Source organism: Hemiscyllium ocellatum, chromosome 19 (genome assembly GCF_020745735.1).
Source record: "Hemiscyllium ocellatum isolate sHemOce1 chromosome 19, sHemOce1.pat.X.cur, whole genome shotgun sequence".
NCBI classification, from domain to species: Eukaryota; Metazoa; Chordata; class Chondrichthyes; order Orectolobiformes; family Hemiscylliidae; genus Hemiscyllium; species Hemiscyllium ocellatum.
The window spans coordinates 50,488,138-50,507,866 of record NC_083419.1 but is presented as its reverse complement, the minus strand read 5'-3'; the positions used below and the strand labels follow the sequence as shown (position 1 = coordinate 50,507,866).

The 19,729-nt window shown below is 43.4% G+C and overlaps 1 protein-coding gene across 3 annotated transcripts in view; it reads left to right on the top strand.

Annotated features, from left to right (window-relative positions):
* Positions 1 to 19,729, top strand: part of LOC132824975 (rho GTPase-activating protein 8-like) — a 97,048-nt gene that overhangs the window by 66,784 nt on the left and 10,535 nt on the right. For all 3 annotated transcript variants that reach the window (XM_060839909.1, XM_060839907.1, XM_060839910.1), the window contains exons 9-11: positions 707 to 780; positions 7,423 to 7,500; positions 11,053 to 11,181. In XM_060839909.1, the coding sequence (XP_060695892.1) occupies positions 707 to 780; positions 7,423 to 7,500; positions 11,053 to 11,181 (281 nt within the window). The remainder of the gene's footprint in view (positions 1 to 706; positions 781 to 7,422; positions 7,501 to 11,052; positions 11,182 to 19,729) is intronic.

The window sequence follows — 19,729 nt, the reverse complement described above, 5'->3', positions numbered from 1 at the left end:
AGTCTTCGATGAGCCAAATTTTCCTCCAATTAAGTGTTGTGAAAGCGCCAGAACAATTACCTTCAGACCCATTCTGTCACCACTGATTCCAGAGCCCACCCTGTTCACTGCCTTGAAGTGAAGCTAACTTTAATTGTGTCCATTGTCAAGACTGCTTTCTCCTGCCTCTATCGTATCACCTTGTCCATCTCATTAAATCTGCAACCATCCACAATCTCTTCACACCACTCCTCCAATTCTGGCGCCTCATGCATTCCTCCTTTCATTTTGCCCCAAGATGTCTGCACTTCCAGCTGTCAGAGCCTTTAGCTCTGTATTTGCCATTTAACATTTTCTTTACCACACAACCTAGAGTAGTTCAATGAGGCAGCTCAGCACCACACACTCATCAGCAATTGGGGATGGATAATCATTGGATTCAACAGTCCTCCTTGCAGACCTCCCTTTCCCTTTGTGCTTTGGCTGAAACAGCTTCATGACCGAGTTTTTGTTCACCCAATATCTCCTTCATTTGTCTCAAGGTCCACTGCACCTACTGTGAAATGCCTTGGGATGATTTACTATGACGCTGCCTGAATCCAAATTCTTCTAAGTTGCAATTTCCACAACACTTTTTTTTATATAAAGTTAAGATATTTTAAGAACAGTGATTTCCATGCAACTAACCTTGACAGATGTGACAGTGTTACTTTTTTTAAAATGGTAGTCTCCGAGACAAAGGAAATGGCGATCTCATTCCTCTGGTTGTGAGACAGACTGTGCAGTTCCTGAAGCAGAAAGGTATGTTTCTTGCCTTGTTTCTGTGTATTAACAATGATAAGAATGTTGCCTCCTATTGTGCTTATCTTTGAAGCTTTACTTCCCTCTGAGAGTATGAATTTGAAAACATTTACTTTAATCTCTTTTTTATGTCAGACCAGCTGCTACCTCTTGTCAGTCATCCACCATTTTTGGTCCTTAGTTTAGCAACTTCTTGCACTCACTACTTGCGTGGATATTGTGCCACTGTTCATTGCTTTACTTGCAACAGGATGGTTCATTTCATTTTCTCCACCATTTAAGAAAAGATGTCCTTGCGTGATACCTTGGTGAGACTGCAGCTGGGGTAGTTTGTACAGTCTTGGTCCCTTTATCCAAGGAAAGATTTACTTGCCATAGAGGGAGTTCAGCAGAGAGCATCACTGGAGTATTTCCTGGGATTGCTTTAGCAGGAGTGGTTGAGCAGACTGAGAATGTGTTTCCTGCACTTTTGAAGAATGGGGGGAGCTGACCTCCTTGAAATGAACAAAATTTCAAGGAATTACAGCAGCCAGCGTTGGACAAACACAACCAATCTGGCAGCAACTGTGCAAAGTGAAACCGCTTAGAGTCGAATACAACTTCTTTGAACCACAGGGTAGATTTAGATGGTGTGTTTTCTGGTGGGCTCTCAAACCAGGACCTGCAGTCTCCAAATAAGGAGCAGGCCATTTGGGATCAAAATGAGGAGTTTCTCGTTCCAAGGGTTTTTAAAGTTTAGAATTGGCTGCTCCAGAGGGCTGTGAATCTCAGTATAGTGTGTGTATAACACTGAGATCAGTGGATTTCTCGATATTAATGACACTAAAGGGTACAGAGATTACAAGGAACAATGTAGGTAGGTGTTCAGCTGTGATCTAGAACAGTGAAGGTAAGATCGAGGAGCTGAATGTCCTCCTCTGTTCTCACAATCTAAGGTGAATTTTATGTCAATATTACTTGTTGGCTGCCTTTGATCATGTTTGTGATCCTCCTTTTTTTCAGAAGTAGGAGAAAGCTTGTTTTCTGGCTGTCCCCGTTTGGCTGTTGCTGTCAGCGCTTCTAGCCTTTTAAACATTATTATAGTATTGTTCCTTGAACTTTGCTTCCACATCCTTTACAAACTTCAAAATAAACATTCAATAAGCTTTTGGTTGCATAGTCTTTTGTTGAAACTAATGAACTTCTAACACTTCAAATCTGTGTAATTTTAATACCTTCTTGCTAAGGGACATTTTAAAATCATTGTTTGACATCACCTAATCATTTCTAAATGATTTACCTCAAAGTTTTTGAAGTTAGTGAGTTTTAATCTTCCTTCATAGGTTGACAAGTTGACTAAAGTTTACTTGAGCTAGGCAGCACGGTTAGTTTGGTAGGGACATTAAAATAGGTGTGCTGCACCTACCACCCATCTCATCTGCTACTGTGTTTCCAGGAATACTCTACTGTTAGCCTAGAGACCACCTGAATGCAGTGGGAATGCTGGGATCCTGTGCATGTAGAAGCTGGATTTGGTTTAGAAACAAAACTGAGTGCCATCTGTGGAGGAAATACAGATAACAATTTTCAAACTGTAAACTGTGTTGTTCCCTGGGTTAATGTCAAGGACAGTCTTTTTTTAATCTCAGTGCTTAGAATGGGCTAAGAATTGTGTTACACATTATTGACATGGAGTTAGCTACTTATTAACAGTTGCTCAAGGTTAGTTAGATCTTGTTATTTCTGATCATTCTTCCCCATCACACACACACACCTCATCTACTCTATGTATCTTTCAACACTCTGTACCTCCAGGGCCAAAATGTCCGGTCATCATAGAGTCCTAGAGATGTACAGCACAGAAACAGAGCCTTCAGTCTGACTTGTCCATGCTGACCAAATATCCTAACCTTATCTAGTCCCATTTGCATCATCCTTTAATATTATTGCAAAGTGAGTTACTTAGAGAGATTAAAGGTATAAACCTGAGATCACATTTTGCTCTAACTTTCCTTCTCAATTCCCCATTTCACATCCCTGTTGGAAATCTTTTGTTCACCTTCCCTATGACATTGTAACTGAGTGAGAAATGCTGCAGTAAATTGTGAATAAAAGCTGCTTCCTGATTTCTAAGAAAAGCACCATGAATTACAGCTGACACGTATTGTGCTGATCTTACTATTGTTCAGGGCTAGAATCTCTCTCAAACTTGGGATTTAAAATACATTCTAACACTTTTTTTTTGTAATTGTCTGCCATGGTTGTCACCTAGGCTGTCTGATACTACTTCTGTATCGATCCTTCACAATTTGAAGGAACATCAAATTTAACCAAAAGAACCCTCATTATGTCTGTTTGATACAGTGTGCAGCATCGCTACTATGTACAGTTGCTGTACATATTGGGAAGATATTGCAGATCGTGTCATAGAGATGTACAGCAAGGAAGCAGACCCTTGGGTCCAACTCGTCCATGCCAACCAGATTTCCTAACCTAATCTCATCCCATTTGCCAGCACCTGGCCCATATCCCTCCAAACCCTTCCTATTCATATACCCATCCAGATGCTTTTTAAATGTTGTAATTGTACCAGCCTCCATCAATTCCTCTGGCAGCTCATTCCACACACACGCCACCCTCTGCATGAAAATGTTTTCCCTTGGGTCCCTTTTATATCTTTCCCCTCTCACCCTAAACCTATGCCCTCCAGGGAAAAGACCTTGTCTATTCATCCTATCCATACCCCTCATGATTTTATAAACCTCGGAGGTTACCCTTCAGCCTTTGATGCTCCAGGGAAAGCAGCCCCAGCCTATTCAGCCTCTCCCTAGAGCTCTAATCCTCCAGCCCTGACAACATCCTTGTAAATCTTTTCTGAACCCTTTCAACTTTCACAACAATCTTCCCATAGAAGGGGGACCAGAATTGCACGCTATATTCCAACATCCTGTACAACCGCTACATGACCACCCAACTCCTATACTCAATGCTCTGACCAATAAAGGAAAGCATACCAAATGCCTTCTTCACTATCCTATCTACTTGCAACTCCACTTTCAAGGAGTTATGAATCTGCACTCCAAGGTCTCTTTGTTCAGCAACACTCCCTAGGACCTGACCATTAAGTGTATAAGTCCTGCTAAGATTTGCTTTCCCAAAATGCAGCATCTCACATTTATCTAAATGAAACTCCATCTGCCACTTCTCAGCCCATTGGCCCATCTGATCAAGATCTCGTTGTAACCTGAGATAAACTTCTTCACTGCCCACTACATCTCCAATTTTGGTGTCACCTGCAAACTTACTAACTATACCTCTTATGCTCGCATCCAAATCATTTATAAAAATGACAAAAGTAGAGGACCCAGCACCGATCCTTGTGGCACTCCACTGGTCACAGGCCTCCAGTCTGAAAAACAACCCACCACCATCCTCTGTCTTCTGCCTGTTCTGTATCTAAATGGCTAGTTCTCCCTATATTCCATGAGATCTAACCTTGCTAATCAGTCTCCCATGGGGAACTTTGTCGAACGCCTTACTGAAGTCCATATAGATCACGTCCACCACTCTGTCCTCATCAATCCTCTTTGTTACTTTTTCAAAAAACTCAATCAAGTTTGTGAGACATGATTTCCCACGCACAAAGCCATGTTGACTATCTCTAATCAGTCCTTGCCATTCCAAATACATGTACATCCTGTCCATCAGGATTCCCTCCAACAACTTGCCCACTACTGACGTCAGGCTCATTGGTCTGTAGTTCCCTAACTTGTCCATACTTCCTTTCTTAAATGATGGCACCACGTTTGCCAACCTCCAGTCTTCCGGCACTTCACCTGAGACTATCGGTGATACAAATATCTCCCCTAGCTTCCCACAGAATTCTAGGGTACACCTGATTAGGTCCTGGGGATTGATCCATTTGTATGCATTTCAAGACATCTAGCACTTCCTCCTCTGTAATTATGGACGTTTTTCAAGATGTCACCATCTATTTCCCCACTTTCTATATCTTCCATGTCCTTTTCCATGGTAAACACTGAAGCAAAATACTCGTTTAGTACCTCCTCCATCTTCTGCGGCTCCACACAAAGGCCACCTTACTGATCTTTGAGAGGCTCTATTTGCTCCCTAGTTACCCTTTTGTTCTTTAATGTATTTGTAAAAACCCTTTGGATTCTCCTTAACCCTATTTGCCAAAGCTACCTCATGTCCCCATTTTGCCCTCCTAATTTCCCTCTTAAGTATCCTCCTATTGCCTTTATACTCTTCTAAGGATTCACTCGATGTCTCCTGTCTACACCTGACATATGCTTCGTTCTTTATCTTAATCAAATCCTCGATTTCTCTAGTTATCCAACATTCCTGACACCTACCAGCCTTTCCTTTCACTCTAACTGTCTCTGGATTCTTGTTATCTCATTTCTGAAGGCTTCCCATTTTCCAGCCGTCCCTTTACCTGTGAACATCTGCCCCCAATCAGCTTTTGAAAGTTTTTGTCTAATACCATCAAAACTAACCTTCCTCCAATTTAGAATTTCAAATGTTTGATCTGGTCTATCCTTTTCCATCACCATGTTAAAATTAATAGAATTATGGTCGCTGGCCCCAAAGTGCTCCCCCAGCTCAGCCACCTGCCCTGCTTTATTTCCCAAGAGTAGGTCAACCTTTGCACCTTCTGCAGTAGGTACATCCACATACTGACTCAGAAACATTTCTTGTATGCACTTTTACAATAGATTAGTTTAGATTACTTACAGTGTGGAAACAGGCCCTTCGACCCAACAAGTTCACACCGACCCGCCGAAGCGCAATCCACCAGACCCATTCCCCTACATTTACCCTTTCACCTAACATTATGGACAATTTAGCATGGCCAATGACCTAACCTGCACATTTTTGGACTGTGGGAGGAAACCCATGCAGACACAGGGAGGGTCTCTGGCATTGAGACAGCAGTGCTAACCACTGTGTCAGGGTGTCGCCCACCACTTAACAAATTCCTCTTCATCTAAACCCTTAACACTAAGGTAGGCCCAGTCTATGTTTGGAAAGTTAAAATCCGCTACTGTAACCATCCTATTATTCTTACAGATAACAGAGATCGCCTTACAAATTTGTTTCTCAGTTTCCCGCTGACTATTACAGGGGTCTATAATACAATCCGAATAAGGTGATCATTACTTTCTTATTGCTCAGTTCCACTCAAATAACTTGCCTGGATATCCCTGAATATCTTCCCTCAGTACAGCTGTAATGCTATGCCTTCTCAAAAACGCCACTCCCCCTCCTCCCTTGCCCCCTCTTTCTATCCTTCCTGTAGCATTTGTGTCCTGGAACATTAAGCTGCCAGTCCTGTCCATCCCTGAGCCACGTTTCTGGAATTGCTTTGATATCCCAGTCCCATGTTCCTAACCATGCCTTGAGTTCATCTGCTTTCCCTGATAGGCACCTTGCATTGAAACTAATGCAGTTTAATTAATCAGTCCTGCCTTGTCCCTGCCTGCCCTGACTGTTTGACTCGCTTCTGTTCTCAACTGTTCCAGTCTCAGATCGATCTCTTTCCTCACTATCACTATCTCCCTGGGTCCCACACCCCCCCCAACCTTACTAGTTTAAATCGTCCCAAGCAGTTCTAGCAAATTTCCCTGCCAGTATATTAGCCCCCTTCCAATTTAGGTGCAGTCCGTCCTTCTTGTACAGGACACTTCTATCCCAAAAGAGATTCCGATGATCCAAAAATGTGAATCCAGCTCCTCAGCCATGCATTCATCTGCTCTATCCTCCTATTCCTGCCCTCACTAGCTCATAGTACAGGGAGTAAATTCCTGCCTAACTTTCTATATTCTTGCTTCAGAATCTCACCCTTTTCCCTTCCAATGTCGTTAGTGTGTAATAAACTCCTGTGGGCCCTCTCCCCCTTGAAACATTCTGCACCCTCTCTGAGACATCCTTGATCCTGGCACCAGGGAGGCAAAGACCAATTTTCTTTCGCTGCTGGCTGCAGAAACATCTGTCTGTGCCCCTGACTAGAGAGTTCCCTATCACAATTGATTGCTTGGAACCCGATGTACCCCTCATTGCATTAGAGCCAGTCTTGATACCAGAAACTTGTCTGTTCTGCATCATTCCCCTGAGAAAACGGCATACTTGTTTGAAATGGGAATAGCCACAGAAGTCTCCAGTACTACCTGCCTCCCTCTCCTACCTTTCTTGGAGTTAACCCATCCACCTGACTGGATCTGTGACTTTTCTCCCTTCCTATAACTGCCAACCACCTCCCCACCCCCCCCCCCACACACCCCCCCCCCCCCCCCCAGCTGTTGCAAATTCCTCATTGCTTCTAACTGTCGTTCCAACCAATCCATTCAATCTGACAGGATTCACAACCAAAGGCATTTGCTGCAGATATAATCCTCAGTAACCCGTAAACTCTCCCAAAATTCCCATATCTGACAAGAAGACATGTCACTTTTCCTCCTCACTTTTGCATCAAAGCGTGAGAAATTGCACTTGTTTCATGACAGTAACCATACATCAAGCTTTTTACCAGTAGGAAGATTTCCGAAAACACCATGATGTCTGGTGTGTTCGTCAGATCTAATATATATGTCACTGTAAGACAGCACAACTTGCTGAAAACTTTCAATATTTTATTCACAGCACTGAAAACTGAAGGTTTATTCAGACGATCAGCCAACATCCAAGTCATCAAGGAAATCCAGAAACAGTATAATCTGGGTAAGTGTCCTATTGGCCATCTGTGTCACTGTAATCACCAAAGCGTTAGTTTACAATGCTGGAAGAGAAATAAATAGATGTAGAGTACCTAGCATTGTGACCTTTTCTGTTCCACGCATGTATTTGATGGTTTCCTTGGGCTGTTAGTAACTATACACAGTAATTTTTCTGTTTGTTATCTATTCACATCCAGATGATGAGGGATTTCTCAAGTGTGGAATATTGGTTTGATTCTCCTTCATGTGTCAACAATGTTAAACATGTGTTTATACTGATGTGTGGTTAGATGAAGCTCTGGGTGACTGGACAGAATGGGACTGGTTCCTGGGTAAACACTTCCTTCCTAACCCTATTTCAGATGAATCAGACGCACTTTACTTTTCCAGCATCCGAGCAGGATAACAGCTGGACTCCTGTAAATATTAGAAGAGTTAGCTTGGAGGCCAGTCACTCAGAAGCTGCGCTGAACTAAAGACACTGGGATATGGAATTGTATCCCTCAAAGAAAAAAAAGCTGATTTGGAGTTCAGGTTTAAATATTTAAATTTAAGCTATTTCCAACATTCTGTGAGAATGTAAAATTTACAGAATCCAGTTCTGTGGTGTTCAGGTGTGGAGATTTAAGTGTACTAATATTGTTTAGTGGCATGTCGACTTTGGTCTGTGTGGATGAAAGGGTTGAATAATTAACATGGCAGTCTTTCTGAAATCCGGATTTTAAACCATTTGTGTCCTCAAGCAGTTGACAGAGTGATAATAGGTTGTTGTTTGTGTTGTAAGAGATTTACGATCGGAGAGAATAAACGTTGAAAAGCAACTAGTTCACTTTTGGTTTAGAAAAATCAGAAATTTAGTTTTGCCTGCTAGGGGATACAGACTGAAACAGTTCACAGAAGACTTGGCTGGAGTTAAATGTAAAAACCATTTCTTTTGGCGAAAAGAATTATTTAGGAGCTCAGTCACCAAGATGTAAGGTTTTACGTTTGATCGTTTTGAGTAGAAGTGTTTGGTTAGAAACATGAAGAGGTAACTTGAAGGTAAGAAAGTTTAAACACAGCTGTGTAAATAACCAGGGCAAAAGCTATCAAATCCTCAAGACTAGGAACTACAGAAATCATTAAATCAAACTGATAGATGTGATAGAGAAGGGAATGTTCCCTGCTAATTGAGAACTGTAAAGGGATGGAATTGGGAGTGATGCCATGTTTGCCGATATCTTTTGAACTGTGTCAAATGTAGATAGTTTGGATTATTTTAGGTTATCATCTTGCCTGCGATAAACATCTGTTTTATTGTTAAAACCAAATCTGCCACACTGCATGTTTATGTTTCAGCGAAAGGCCATCCCACCTTTTCAGAATTTCAGAAAATGACCTATCAAGCCAGATTTTAACCTGAGACTAGATGTGCCCAGTGGTAACATCAGCTGGGGACATACCAGTTCCAGGAGTAGTTAGAGAGCTACATTCAATTCTGCCCTATGATCAGGGAGGGACTTTTAGCAAGGCTTTCAATAGGTCACTTGGGGCAGTTCAGAGGTCACTGAAAAGCAGCTCCAGGGACAAGGCTAGACAGAAACAGGGTAGGCTCCCAGGTTTGGAATGCTGAATTTTCACTGTCCTGCAAAGAAGAAGGCAGAAACAGTTAAGCAGCTCTGTGCAGTTGGAACTCAGAACAGGTGCAGGGGAGCTAGGAAAGTATGAAGGTCTCTGGCTTTGTGTGGGTGGCTCTGAGGGGCTGGGAAGAATCTTGTAAGCATTAATACTTCAGTCCAGCTGAAAGAGTAAGGGGGTTGAAAAGCCCAATGGCAGCATCTGCTTCATACAACTCAATGAGGTCAGAGCTCGGGAGAAACCCAGGGACATATCCAGCTTGGTGAAGCCAGCTGCTGTTGAGAAGCTGCAGTTGGGCAGTGAATAAGCACTGACGTGTAGCTCAAGTCAAGGGCAACAAGAACCCAGGATTGGGGGGGACCATGAAAACAGAATCAAAGTGAATGAGAACTCGAGATCGGAGGGAACATGGGCCCAGGATCAGAGGGAATGGTGGCCCAGGATTGAAGCGAGCGAAAACCCAGGAACGGGTGGGATCACTAGCCCAGGATCGGGGGGAATGAGAAGCCAGGATCGTGGGGAATGTGGGCCCAGGATCGGAGTAAGCAGGAACCCAGGGTCAAAGGGGACATGGGCCGAGGATCAGAGGCTGATTTAACCAAAGCAGGAGCAGATGTTGGAGCCATCCATGACAGAGCAGTTCTTCAAGTGGAATGTCATAGCTAGATCAGCATGATCAAAGAATCGTAACTCATTAAAACCATTGCATTTGCATGTGATGGTATTGAATTCATTGGATAAGTTTGAATTTGACCTACTCCCTTGCCCAAGTTCATAATTCTTGAGGGATGGACAAACTATATGGATTTTTTAAAAATCATCTAGCAACTGGTAACTGCGCATTAATTTACAGGGGTTAGAAATACAATGGGAAAAGATGAGTGCTGAGGGTTGGAGCAGTAAAAGGTGTAGGGAGACAGCAGGAAGTAATGCAACCGAGGCTAAGGGAGTGGTGGGAAAAGCGGGCATAGAGAGTGAGAGTGGTCAAAGCCGTTAGAAACATGCGGAGATGTAAGGTTTCACATTGGAGTGTGAAGTGGTAACAGGGAGTGCTGGAAAGGAACGTGCATTCAGTAAATGAATAACTGAACTGGTGCTTGGGACACTTGGATGTGGGAGTATTGCAAGGGGCTGTGATTGGAAGGGGAGTAGCAAAAGGTATGAGCGCTGGGGGAAGGAGTCATGGCTGAAAGGAAGTGTGGCACTGTGGCATCAAGGTCAGTGATTCTGATATTTAATTTTGTTTTCTTTTTTTTTAAAGCCCCTTGCAATTGCCTAACTGCGGTAGTGCTTATTTATTCCCCAGCACCCATGGGGTGTGTGTGTGCAGGTGTGAGAGATTCTGATATTTAATGGTGAGAGTAACCAGAGTGTGATAGGATGGCAATCTGCAGTCAGGATATGAAATGGTGAAAGAATTAAAATGGCTGGGTGTAGATTAGGGAAAGGTGCTGAGGGTTTCTCTGGAGGGATTTATACAGATGAAGGTTTTGTTGGGTCTGCATTAACCTGACAGGATTGTTGAGATGTCCTGGTGCTGAGCATTGAGCAGGAGCAGGCACTGATGAGGAACCAAAGGGAGCGGACATTGGGGTGGCGATAGAAGCAGGGAAGAGGCAACAGTGTTGGGTGGGTTCACACATTTCGAGTGAGGATACTCGCTGATGGAGCAGCAGTGCTGCTGACACCTGAGACTGACCAACTCTCCCTCAGTGTCTTTGAGATTGTAGTCAGGAGAATAAAACTAATCAGCATCAGCGAGGACACCAATCAATCAACGGGAACCAAAAGTTAGGTATATATGGTAAGAACAGACAGCTAATCCTAGAAAGCAATTAGGAATGGTGAAATACCAAGAGTGCACTACATGTAAAGCTTCTGCTAGAAGCCTTCTGCCACTCTCATCTTGACACAGTATCGTCAATTGCATCTTTTTCAGGAAAACCAATCGAATTTGAGGAGTATGGAGATGAGCATGTTCCAGCTGTCATCTTGAAAACCTTCTTCCGTGAGCTTCCACAGCCACTTCTAACCTCTCAGATTTACGACCAGGTCCAAAGCATTGGAAGTAAGCTCAAGGATTCTTCTCTCCATTTTACATCTTAATTCAGGGGCACAATCTGAAATCGGGGTGTTATTCATTCTTTGGCTGTTTAAAGAATATAAATATAGTGCAGTGGCCTCTCCGGGAGCGGTGCGGCCCGTCCGGGAGCGGTGCGGCCCGTCCGAGAGCTGTGTACAAGATCCTGGTGTGTAACTGGAAACTGTTTTATTTTACCTCCAGTTTTTGGTTTGTAAATATAATATGAAGCCAGTGTAGAAATCTGTCCACAGTACATGGTGATGTAATTTCCTTTGTGACACTGTTATAAAGGATACGGGGAGAGTGCAGTAAGTGGTGTTGAAACGTCCATCAGCCATGAGTGAATGGCCATACTTCCACTCCTATTGCTTATGGTCTTATATTTATTTAATGCTACAAAGCTGGGCTTCCTTGAATTAGTCACATATCCCTTACAGCTTCCTGAGCTACCTGTGGTCCTGTACCCCTATCAGCATGTCGGTTTGATATTTCAACCTCTTTAATATCCATGCATTCAACAAAGTCTCCAAGTTTTTTTTAACATACTCATACAACTTCAACAATGCCTTGAAAATGCTACTTGCTGTTTTTGTGGCAGATATGGTAGCTTATTTGATTTACTTTATTATTGTCGCATGTGCCGAGTTACAGTGAAAAGTAGTGTATTGTATGCTAGCCAGACAAATCATACCAAAGTACGTTAGGGTATAATGATGATAAAAGACGTGACGGGATGATCTGCTGAGGAGAGCTCACAAGGAGCCCCATACTCTGGTACCATCTTGGCTTAAGCAAAGGAATGTAATGTTTCGGGTGATGATAAGCCATAAGTTCCTTTCTGTATGAGGATTCTAATAACTTTGAATTCGAGAGAGTGGTGAAAGTATATGTTTGAGAAGCAAGTTGTAGATTAACAGTATCAATGCCTTTGTAACACTGTCCATTAATTTGGGGAAATTTGCTCTCATTTGGACCCAAAGCCAAGCCAATCTTTTTTTTTAAACTCAGCCTGAAATGCTGAGGAAGTTCTCTTATTGGCAAGACCAATGACAATGGCAGTGCAGATACCTTAGTGAAAAGGTGGCAGTTCCAGCTGTTTGCTTCCTCCACCCACTGTAGAGGAGAGATAATTAGGTATTGGTTCACCCGTTCAGCGACCCATACTGTGTAAATGTGTGCTCCGTCTGTGGTCATGAATTCGGGCACCTTGGGGAACAATACCTGGGGTTGTTTGCCGCCACAATGCAAGCTCGGGATTTCAGGGGTTCCAGTCAGCTTGCTCCCAAGCTTTGATGTCCCGGATTTATTTCATTCAAGCAAGAGCAGTCTCTGCCAAGCGGCCCACAATGGGCCCCAGCATGTGTAATACAGAGAGGAGGAATGAGCAGTCATTCAAGCCTCAATTCACCCCAAAGTAAGGATCAAAGTCACATTGCCTTGGAAGCTCTGTGTGAGGTGTTACATTGACATGCTCACTTCCCACCTCATTTGGTAGAGAAAATTCTGGAATTTGGAGATCAAGCAATTATAGTATTTTGCAGCACCTCCTTCAAGTTGGTCAAGATGCTATCGACAGTGAGTGTTTTTCTATGTGTACTACAGTACACCTACATTACCTTGGCAATAATAGCATTTACTGTGCAGACCTCGTCAATAGCTACAGAAAGTATTAGTTACTCTACTCTACCACGGTGTGAAGTCCTCCTGACTACACGACTCTATATTCTGAGGCTTCCTGTGTCATAATGTTACAATTTCTGTAGAGATCAATAACTTTATTTTAAAAATACATTTGAATTTCTAGTGACCAGCCTGAAGGAATCACATGGTAAGATTTCAGGATTGTTAAGACCTTTCATTGCAACAGTCGAGTTAAAAGCAATGTTGACTAAATCTTACAAGTAAGCAGCTAATACTCTACACCGTAGAGATGATAAAATAAAAGAGAATCGCAGGTTCTGCAAATCCGAAACAAAAGTAGAAATTGCTGGAGCAGTTCAGGTCGAGCAGCATCTGTGGAGGGAAAAAACAAGAGTTCACCAGTGCCCCTTCAGAACATGGAACTCAGAACATTAACTCTCTTTCTCTGTTCCCAGATGCAGCCAGACCTACTGAGTTTCTGCAGTACCTTCTGTTATTGAAATGGTGACCCTTATCAATTGCCCCATGTGAGGTACATGTACTTTACAACACACACTTCCCAGTATTATAGTCTTTCTAGCCACTCCCAGGTTCTAATGGGTTCATGTCTTCCTGTTTCACCGAGTTGTGACATTGCGTCTCTGTCGAAAAGCAATTCCTGGTCTCTCTCTCTTTCTCTTTCTCTTTCTCTTTCTCTCACTTGCTCTTTCTCTTGTTTTCTCTTTCATTTCGTAATAGTCAGCTATTCCGAGGGGTCATAGCTTTAAATTAAAGGGTGGTAGGTATAGGACAGATGTTAGGGGTAGATTCTTTACTCAGCGAGTCGTAAGCTCATGGAATGCCCTGCCAGTAGCAGTGGCGGACTCTCCCTCTATGGGCATTTAAACGGGCATTGGATAGGCATATGGAGGATAGTGGCCTAGTGTAGGTTAGGTGGGCTTGGATTGGCGCAACATCGAGGGCCTGTACTGCGCTGTATTTTTCTATGTGTTTGTCTCTCTCTCTCTCTCTCTCTCTCTCTCTCTCTCTCTCTCTCTCTTCTTTTCTTTCGTTCTTTATTTCTCTCTCTGTCATGCTCCCTCTCAGACACTCCGTGCCTGTCCATTGTTAGCCTGGCTGTTCCTGCCTTTCCTGTCAGCTGTATATGTTTTGCAGTTTACTCTCAGCGTGGGTCTCCTATTTCTGTGGTAACCAAGCCATTGCTGGGCTAGGTTCACAGCTGATAACAGGTTTTCTGCAAGCTGGCATTTTATTTTGAATATAGGAAACTGGTCCAGAACATCGTCCCCTTACAAAACCTTGCATTCATCACAATTTTGTTGTCAGTAACCACGGGGTGGGGTACACAACGGTCTCACTGACAGAAAAGCTAGGCATGCTCTGTTCGACAAAAAGTGGAGTTAATCCATGTTTTCTTCATGCTTTAATACAAGTGTACAAGAGATGAGCTGGGGTGTTATGGTTTGGAAGAACACTGCTTAGTCCATTCTTTACTGCCCTGCCGTTTAGTGAGAGCAGGGCTGACCTGATGATCCACAACTCCATTTTCCTGCTTTTCTAAATGTCTGTCTGTCGCAGCCTTGAATATACTTAGCCCAGCATGGACAGCTCTCTGTGATGAAGAATTCCACTGATTCATTACCATCTGAGAGAAGAAACTCATCGTTTTCTCTCTCAAAAGCAGGCAATCCCTTTCTCTGAGATTAGGCCCTCTGGTCCTAGACCCTTACACAAGGGGAAACGAGCTTTCTGAATCTATCCTGTCAGGTCCCCACAGAATCTTGAATCAAATTTTGAATTGAATTGATTGTCACGTGTATCGAGGCACAGTGAAAAGCTTTGTCTTGTGAGCAATACTGTCAGATCAGAGTTAAGTAGCATAGCTAAGTAAATAATAGGTAAACAGTGGCAAAAACAAAAACACAGGTACGGGCGAATGCTATGTGTTTGTGAATCCATTCAGTATTCTAACAACAGTAGGGTAGAAACTGTTTCTAAACTGGCTGGTTCATGTGTTCAGGCTTCTGTACCTTTTCCCTGGTGGTAGAGGTTGTCAAAAAATATTACGAGAGTGGGATGGATCTATGAAAATCTAGCAGCCTTTCCTTGACAGAGGGCCTGGGAAATGCATTCTGTAGATGGGAGGTTGGCCTTTGTGATTGGCCGGGCTGAGTTCACCACTCTCTGTAACCGTCTCCGATCTTGAATGGTACAGTTGTCAATGATCCATCCAGACAGACTGCTTTCGATGGCGCATCTATAAAAATTGGCAAGGATATTCGCTGTCATGCCAAATTTCCTCAGCTGCCTGAGGAAATCTTAGATGTTTCTATAAGGATTCCTCTCGTTTTTCTATATTCCAATAAGTACAGGCGCTATCTACTCAACCTCTCCTCATAGGAAGTCATATCTGGTATCAGCCTGGAGAACTTTCTCAGGGTTGCATCCAAAACCAGTAGATCTTTCCTCAGATGAGGAGTCCAAAGTGTCCATAGTATTTGAGCTGTTTTTGACTGGTATCTTGTATTGTTTTGGTCAAACCTCCCCATTTCCTTTGAAATAAAGGCCGGCATTTCATTTACCTTCTCTATTACCCATTGAACTTGGTTGAAAGCTTTTTGTGATTCATGAGGGAGGACCCCACCCCCCGAATCCCTCAGTGCTGTAGCTTTCCACAGTCTTTACCCACATAAATCATATTCAGTCTTTTATTCCTCCTGTCAATTGTATTACTTCACATTTTCCCATGTTATATTCCACTTACTATGATTTTGTTTTTTTTATTCATTCATGTGATGAGGGTGTCGCTGGCTAGGCCAGCATTTATTACCCATCCCTAATTGCCCAGAGGGCAGTTAACAGTCCACTGCATTGCTGTGGGTCTGGAGCACATGTAGCCCAGACCAGGTAAGGATGGCAGTCTCCTTCCCTAAAGAATCTTAGTAAACCAGATGTTTTTTTTCCGACAGTGGATTCATGGTCATCACTCGACTCTTAATTCCAAATTTTTATTGAATACAAATTCCACCACCTGCCATGGAAGGATTCAAACAGGAGTCTGCAGGAGACCACCTGCATCTCTGGATTACCAGTCCAGCGATAAAACCAGTAGGCCATTACCTCCCCCTACTCTCACCATCTATAGACTTTGTCTATCTCACTATATGCATTCTCATCTATTTTTGTGTCATCTGCAAATGTAGCAATTGTACATTCACTTCCGTCATCCAAGTCATTCATATATATTCCAAATAATGGTGGCCCCAACACTACCTGAGTTACGCCATTAGTTACAAGTTGCTAGCTGAAATCGTCGCCTTTGTCCCAACCTCCTTCTGTTAGTTAGCCAGTCTTCAATTCAAGCTAATGTATTTCTCCCAGTGGCATGGGCTCTTACTAATACCTTTTGAAAATCCAAATATATTACATTTGTTGGTCCCCCTCTATCTATCCTGCCTGTTAACTACTCAGAGAATTCTAAAGCACCTGTCAGGCATATTTCCCCATCATGTAAGCATACTGACTCTGCTTGGTAATATTATATCTTTCTAAATGCTCTGTTATTATAAGAGACTCTTTTTCTCAGGGACATATATCAAACTAACTGGCCGACAGTTATCTGTCTGTTTAAATTTTAATTTCCCTTCCTTTTTGAATAAGAGTAACACTTTTGTGGTTTTCAATTCCCTGGGATTTCTTGAAAGGTTACTTACTACCAGTGTGCCAACTATCACCGTCCCGACTCCCTTGGAACATCGTAGGATGCAGTCCATCAGGTTCAGGAGATTTATCAGTTTTCCTAGTAATTCTTTTTCTCGTGTTAGGTACTGTGTTCATTTCCTCTTCTCATCACCACCCTCAACTTTAGCCCCTTAATAGCATTCCAAAGCTCCTAAATTAAGTGCTCTTTCATGAAAAGATTTTCACAAAATATTTATTCAACTGTTACACTATCTGGAGGTTGGCTAACTTGGTGCCACTGTTTAAGAAAGGTGGTAAGGACAAGCCGGGGAACTATAGACCGGTGAGCCTGACATTGGTGGTGGGCAAGTTGTAGGAGGAAATCCTGAGGGACAGGATGTACATGTATTTGGAAAGGCAAGGACTGATTAGGGATAGTCAACATGGCTTTGTGCGTGGGAAATCATGTCTCACAAACTTGATCGAGTTTTTTGAGCAAGTAACAAAGAGGATTAATGAGGGCAGAGCGGTAGATGTGATCTATATGGACTTCAGTAAGGCATTCGACAAAGTTCCCCATGGGAGACTGATTAGCAAGGTTAGATCTCATGCAATACAGGGAGAACTAGCCATTTGGATACAGAACTGGCTCAAGAATAGAAGACAGAGGGTGGTGGTGGAGGGTTGTTTTTCAGACTGGAGGCCTGTGACCAGTGGAGTGCCACAAGGATTGATGCTGGGTCCTCTACTTTTGATCATTTACATAAATGATTTGGATGTGAGCATAAGAGGTACAGTTAGTAAGTTAACAGATGACACCAAAATTGGAGGTGTAGTGGACAGTGAAGAGGGTTACCTCAGATTACAACAGGATCTTGACTAGATGGGCCAATGGGCTGAGAAGTGGCAGATGGAGTTTATTTCAGATAAATGCAAGGTGCTGCATTTTGGGAAAGCAAATTTTAGCAGGACTTAAACACTTAATGGTAAGGTCCTAGGGAGTGTTGCTGAACAAAGAGACCTTGGAGTGCAGGTTCACAGCTTCTTGAAAGTGGAGTCGCAGGTAGATAGGATAGTGAAGAAGGCATTTGGTATGCTTTCCTTTATTGGTCAGAGTATTGAGTACAGGAGTTGGGAGGTCATGTTACGGCTGTACAGGACATTGGTTAGGCCGCTGTTGGAATATTGCGTGCAATTCTGGTCTCCTTCTTATCGGAAAGATGTTGTGAAACTTGAAAGGGTTCAGAAAAGATTTACAACGATGTCAGAGTTGCAGGATTTGAGCTATAGCTAAACAGGCTGGGGCTGTTTTCCCTGGAGCATCGGAGGCTGAGGGATGACCTTCTTGAGGTTTACAAAATTTAGAGGGTCATGAATAGGGTAAATAGACAAAGTCTTTTCCCTGGGGTTGGGGAGTCCAGAACTAGAGGGCATAGGTTTAGGGTGAGAGGGGAAAGATATAAAAGAGACCTAAGGGGCAACCTTTTCATGCAGAGGGTGGTATGTGTATGGAATGAGCTGTCAGAGGATGTGGTGGAGGCTGGTACAACTGCAACATTTAAGAGGCATTTGATGGGTATATGAATAGGAAGGGTTTGGAGGGATATGGGCCAGGTGCTGGCAGGTGGGACTAGATTGGGTTGGGATATCTGGTCGGGTTGGACCGAAGGATCTGTTTCTGTGCTGTACATCTCTATGACGATTTCCTGGCTCCCCATTTCTCATTTCCCCAGCTTTGTTCTCCAAGGTGACAATGTTCACTCTGGCCTCTTTTTTCCCTTTTAAAAAGATTTAAAGAAGCTCTTACTATCTGTTTTTGTATTACTTGTTAGTTTGCTTTCAGATTTAACTTCCTCCCTATACTTTTGGACATTGTTTGTTAGCTTTTAATACTTGCCCAATTCTCTGGTTTACCACTAATCTTTGTCGTTGTAAGCGTGTTTAAGTAAAGGGCTGTCCTCTTTAACTTTTTATAATTTTTTTGTCATCCTTTACTCGAGTTGCTGCTTTCTTTTAATGTGTGTACAATGTTTCCCTTCCGTTTCCTCTGGGTACACTAATGAAACATTGCATGCGACCATACCCTTCTGTTTCCTAAGCAAACGTAGCCTCCTTCCTGAAGCCTCCGATTGCTCTCGATTGTTCAAAGTGCCTCTTCTGTCGATGGGGTGTGGGCTCATAAAATGTTAGGGCTGTGGCCTGCGTTCTGTCAACTCGCCCGCTTTGACCAGTCTTTGAGCCGAAGCAGTGGAGTAATGACATTGGGCAATGGGGTACCCTTATCCCCATTTGAAGCCCTTAGTGCCCCATCCTGCCCCTGTGGTTATGTACCTGCAGCAAGAGGAGGCCCACTCCAGGGGGATAGTCCATCACGGACAGTATGTCCGGCAAGGGTGTGACCTGGGAAAGAGGGTAAAAATTTCCTGTGCAAGTAGCATGGACTGTAAACTCTCCCATCAGATAAATCCTGCTGCTCGTTCATGGGCTGGGATCATATGGTACGATTCCACTACCTATCACACACTGCAGTTAAAAATATTCCCTGGTCCAAATGAATCCCAGTCAAGATTAGAGTGGTGCTGGAAAAGCACAGTAGTTTTCCAATCAGGTGTTGAGGAACGGTAGTGTTAAATACAGAACTGAAGTCTATGAACAGTAGTCTGGCGTAGGTGTCCTCCATCTCCAGGTAGGTGAGGGCCAGATGGAGGGTGGTAGAAATGGCACCATCTGTTGAGCGGGTGGGTTGATTCACGACCTGCAGGGTGTCCAGTGAGGGCGCAGCAGAGTTTTAATATGCCTCATCACGGGCCTCTCAAAGCATTTCATGGTGATGGGTGTAAGTGCAACAGGGAGTAGTCGTTGAGACAGTCGCTGAAGACTTCTTCGGGACGGGGATGATGGTAGCCACCTTGAAGCACGTTGGAACCATGGCACAGATCAGGGAGATGTTGAAGATGTCCATGAGAACATCTGCCAGTCATCCTCTGAGCAGTTTGCCAGGAATGTTTTCTGGTCCAGCAGCCTTCTGTGGTTGACTCTGCATAGAAGATTTCCCCATTGTTGGCCATGGTAGGACACAATACCTGGTCATTGGGAGGGGGTGGGGGGAGGGCAGGTTCCTCGTTGCCATATCATTCCATGCTTCAAACTGTGCATAGAAGTTGTTCGGCTCATCCGGGAGGGAGGCCTCACCAGCACAAGCAGGCGATGC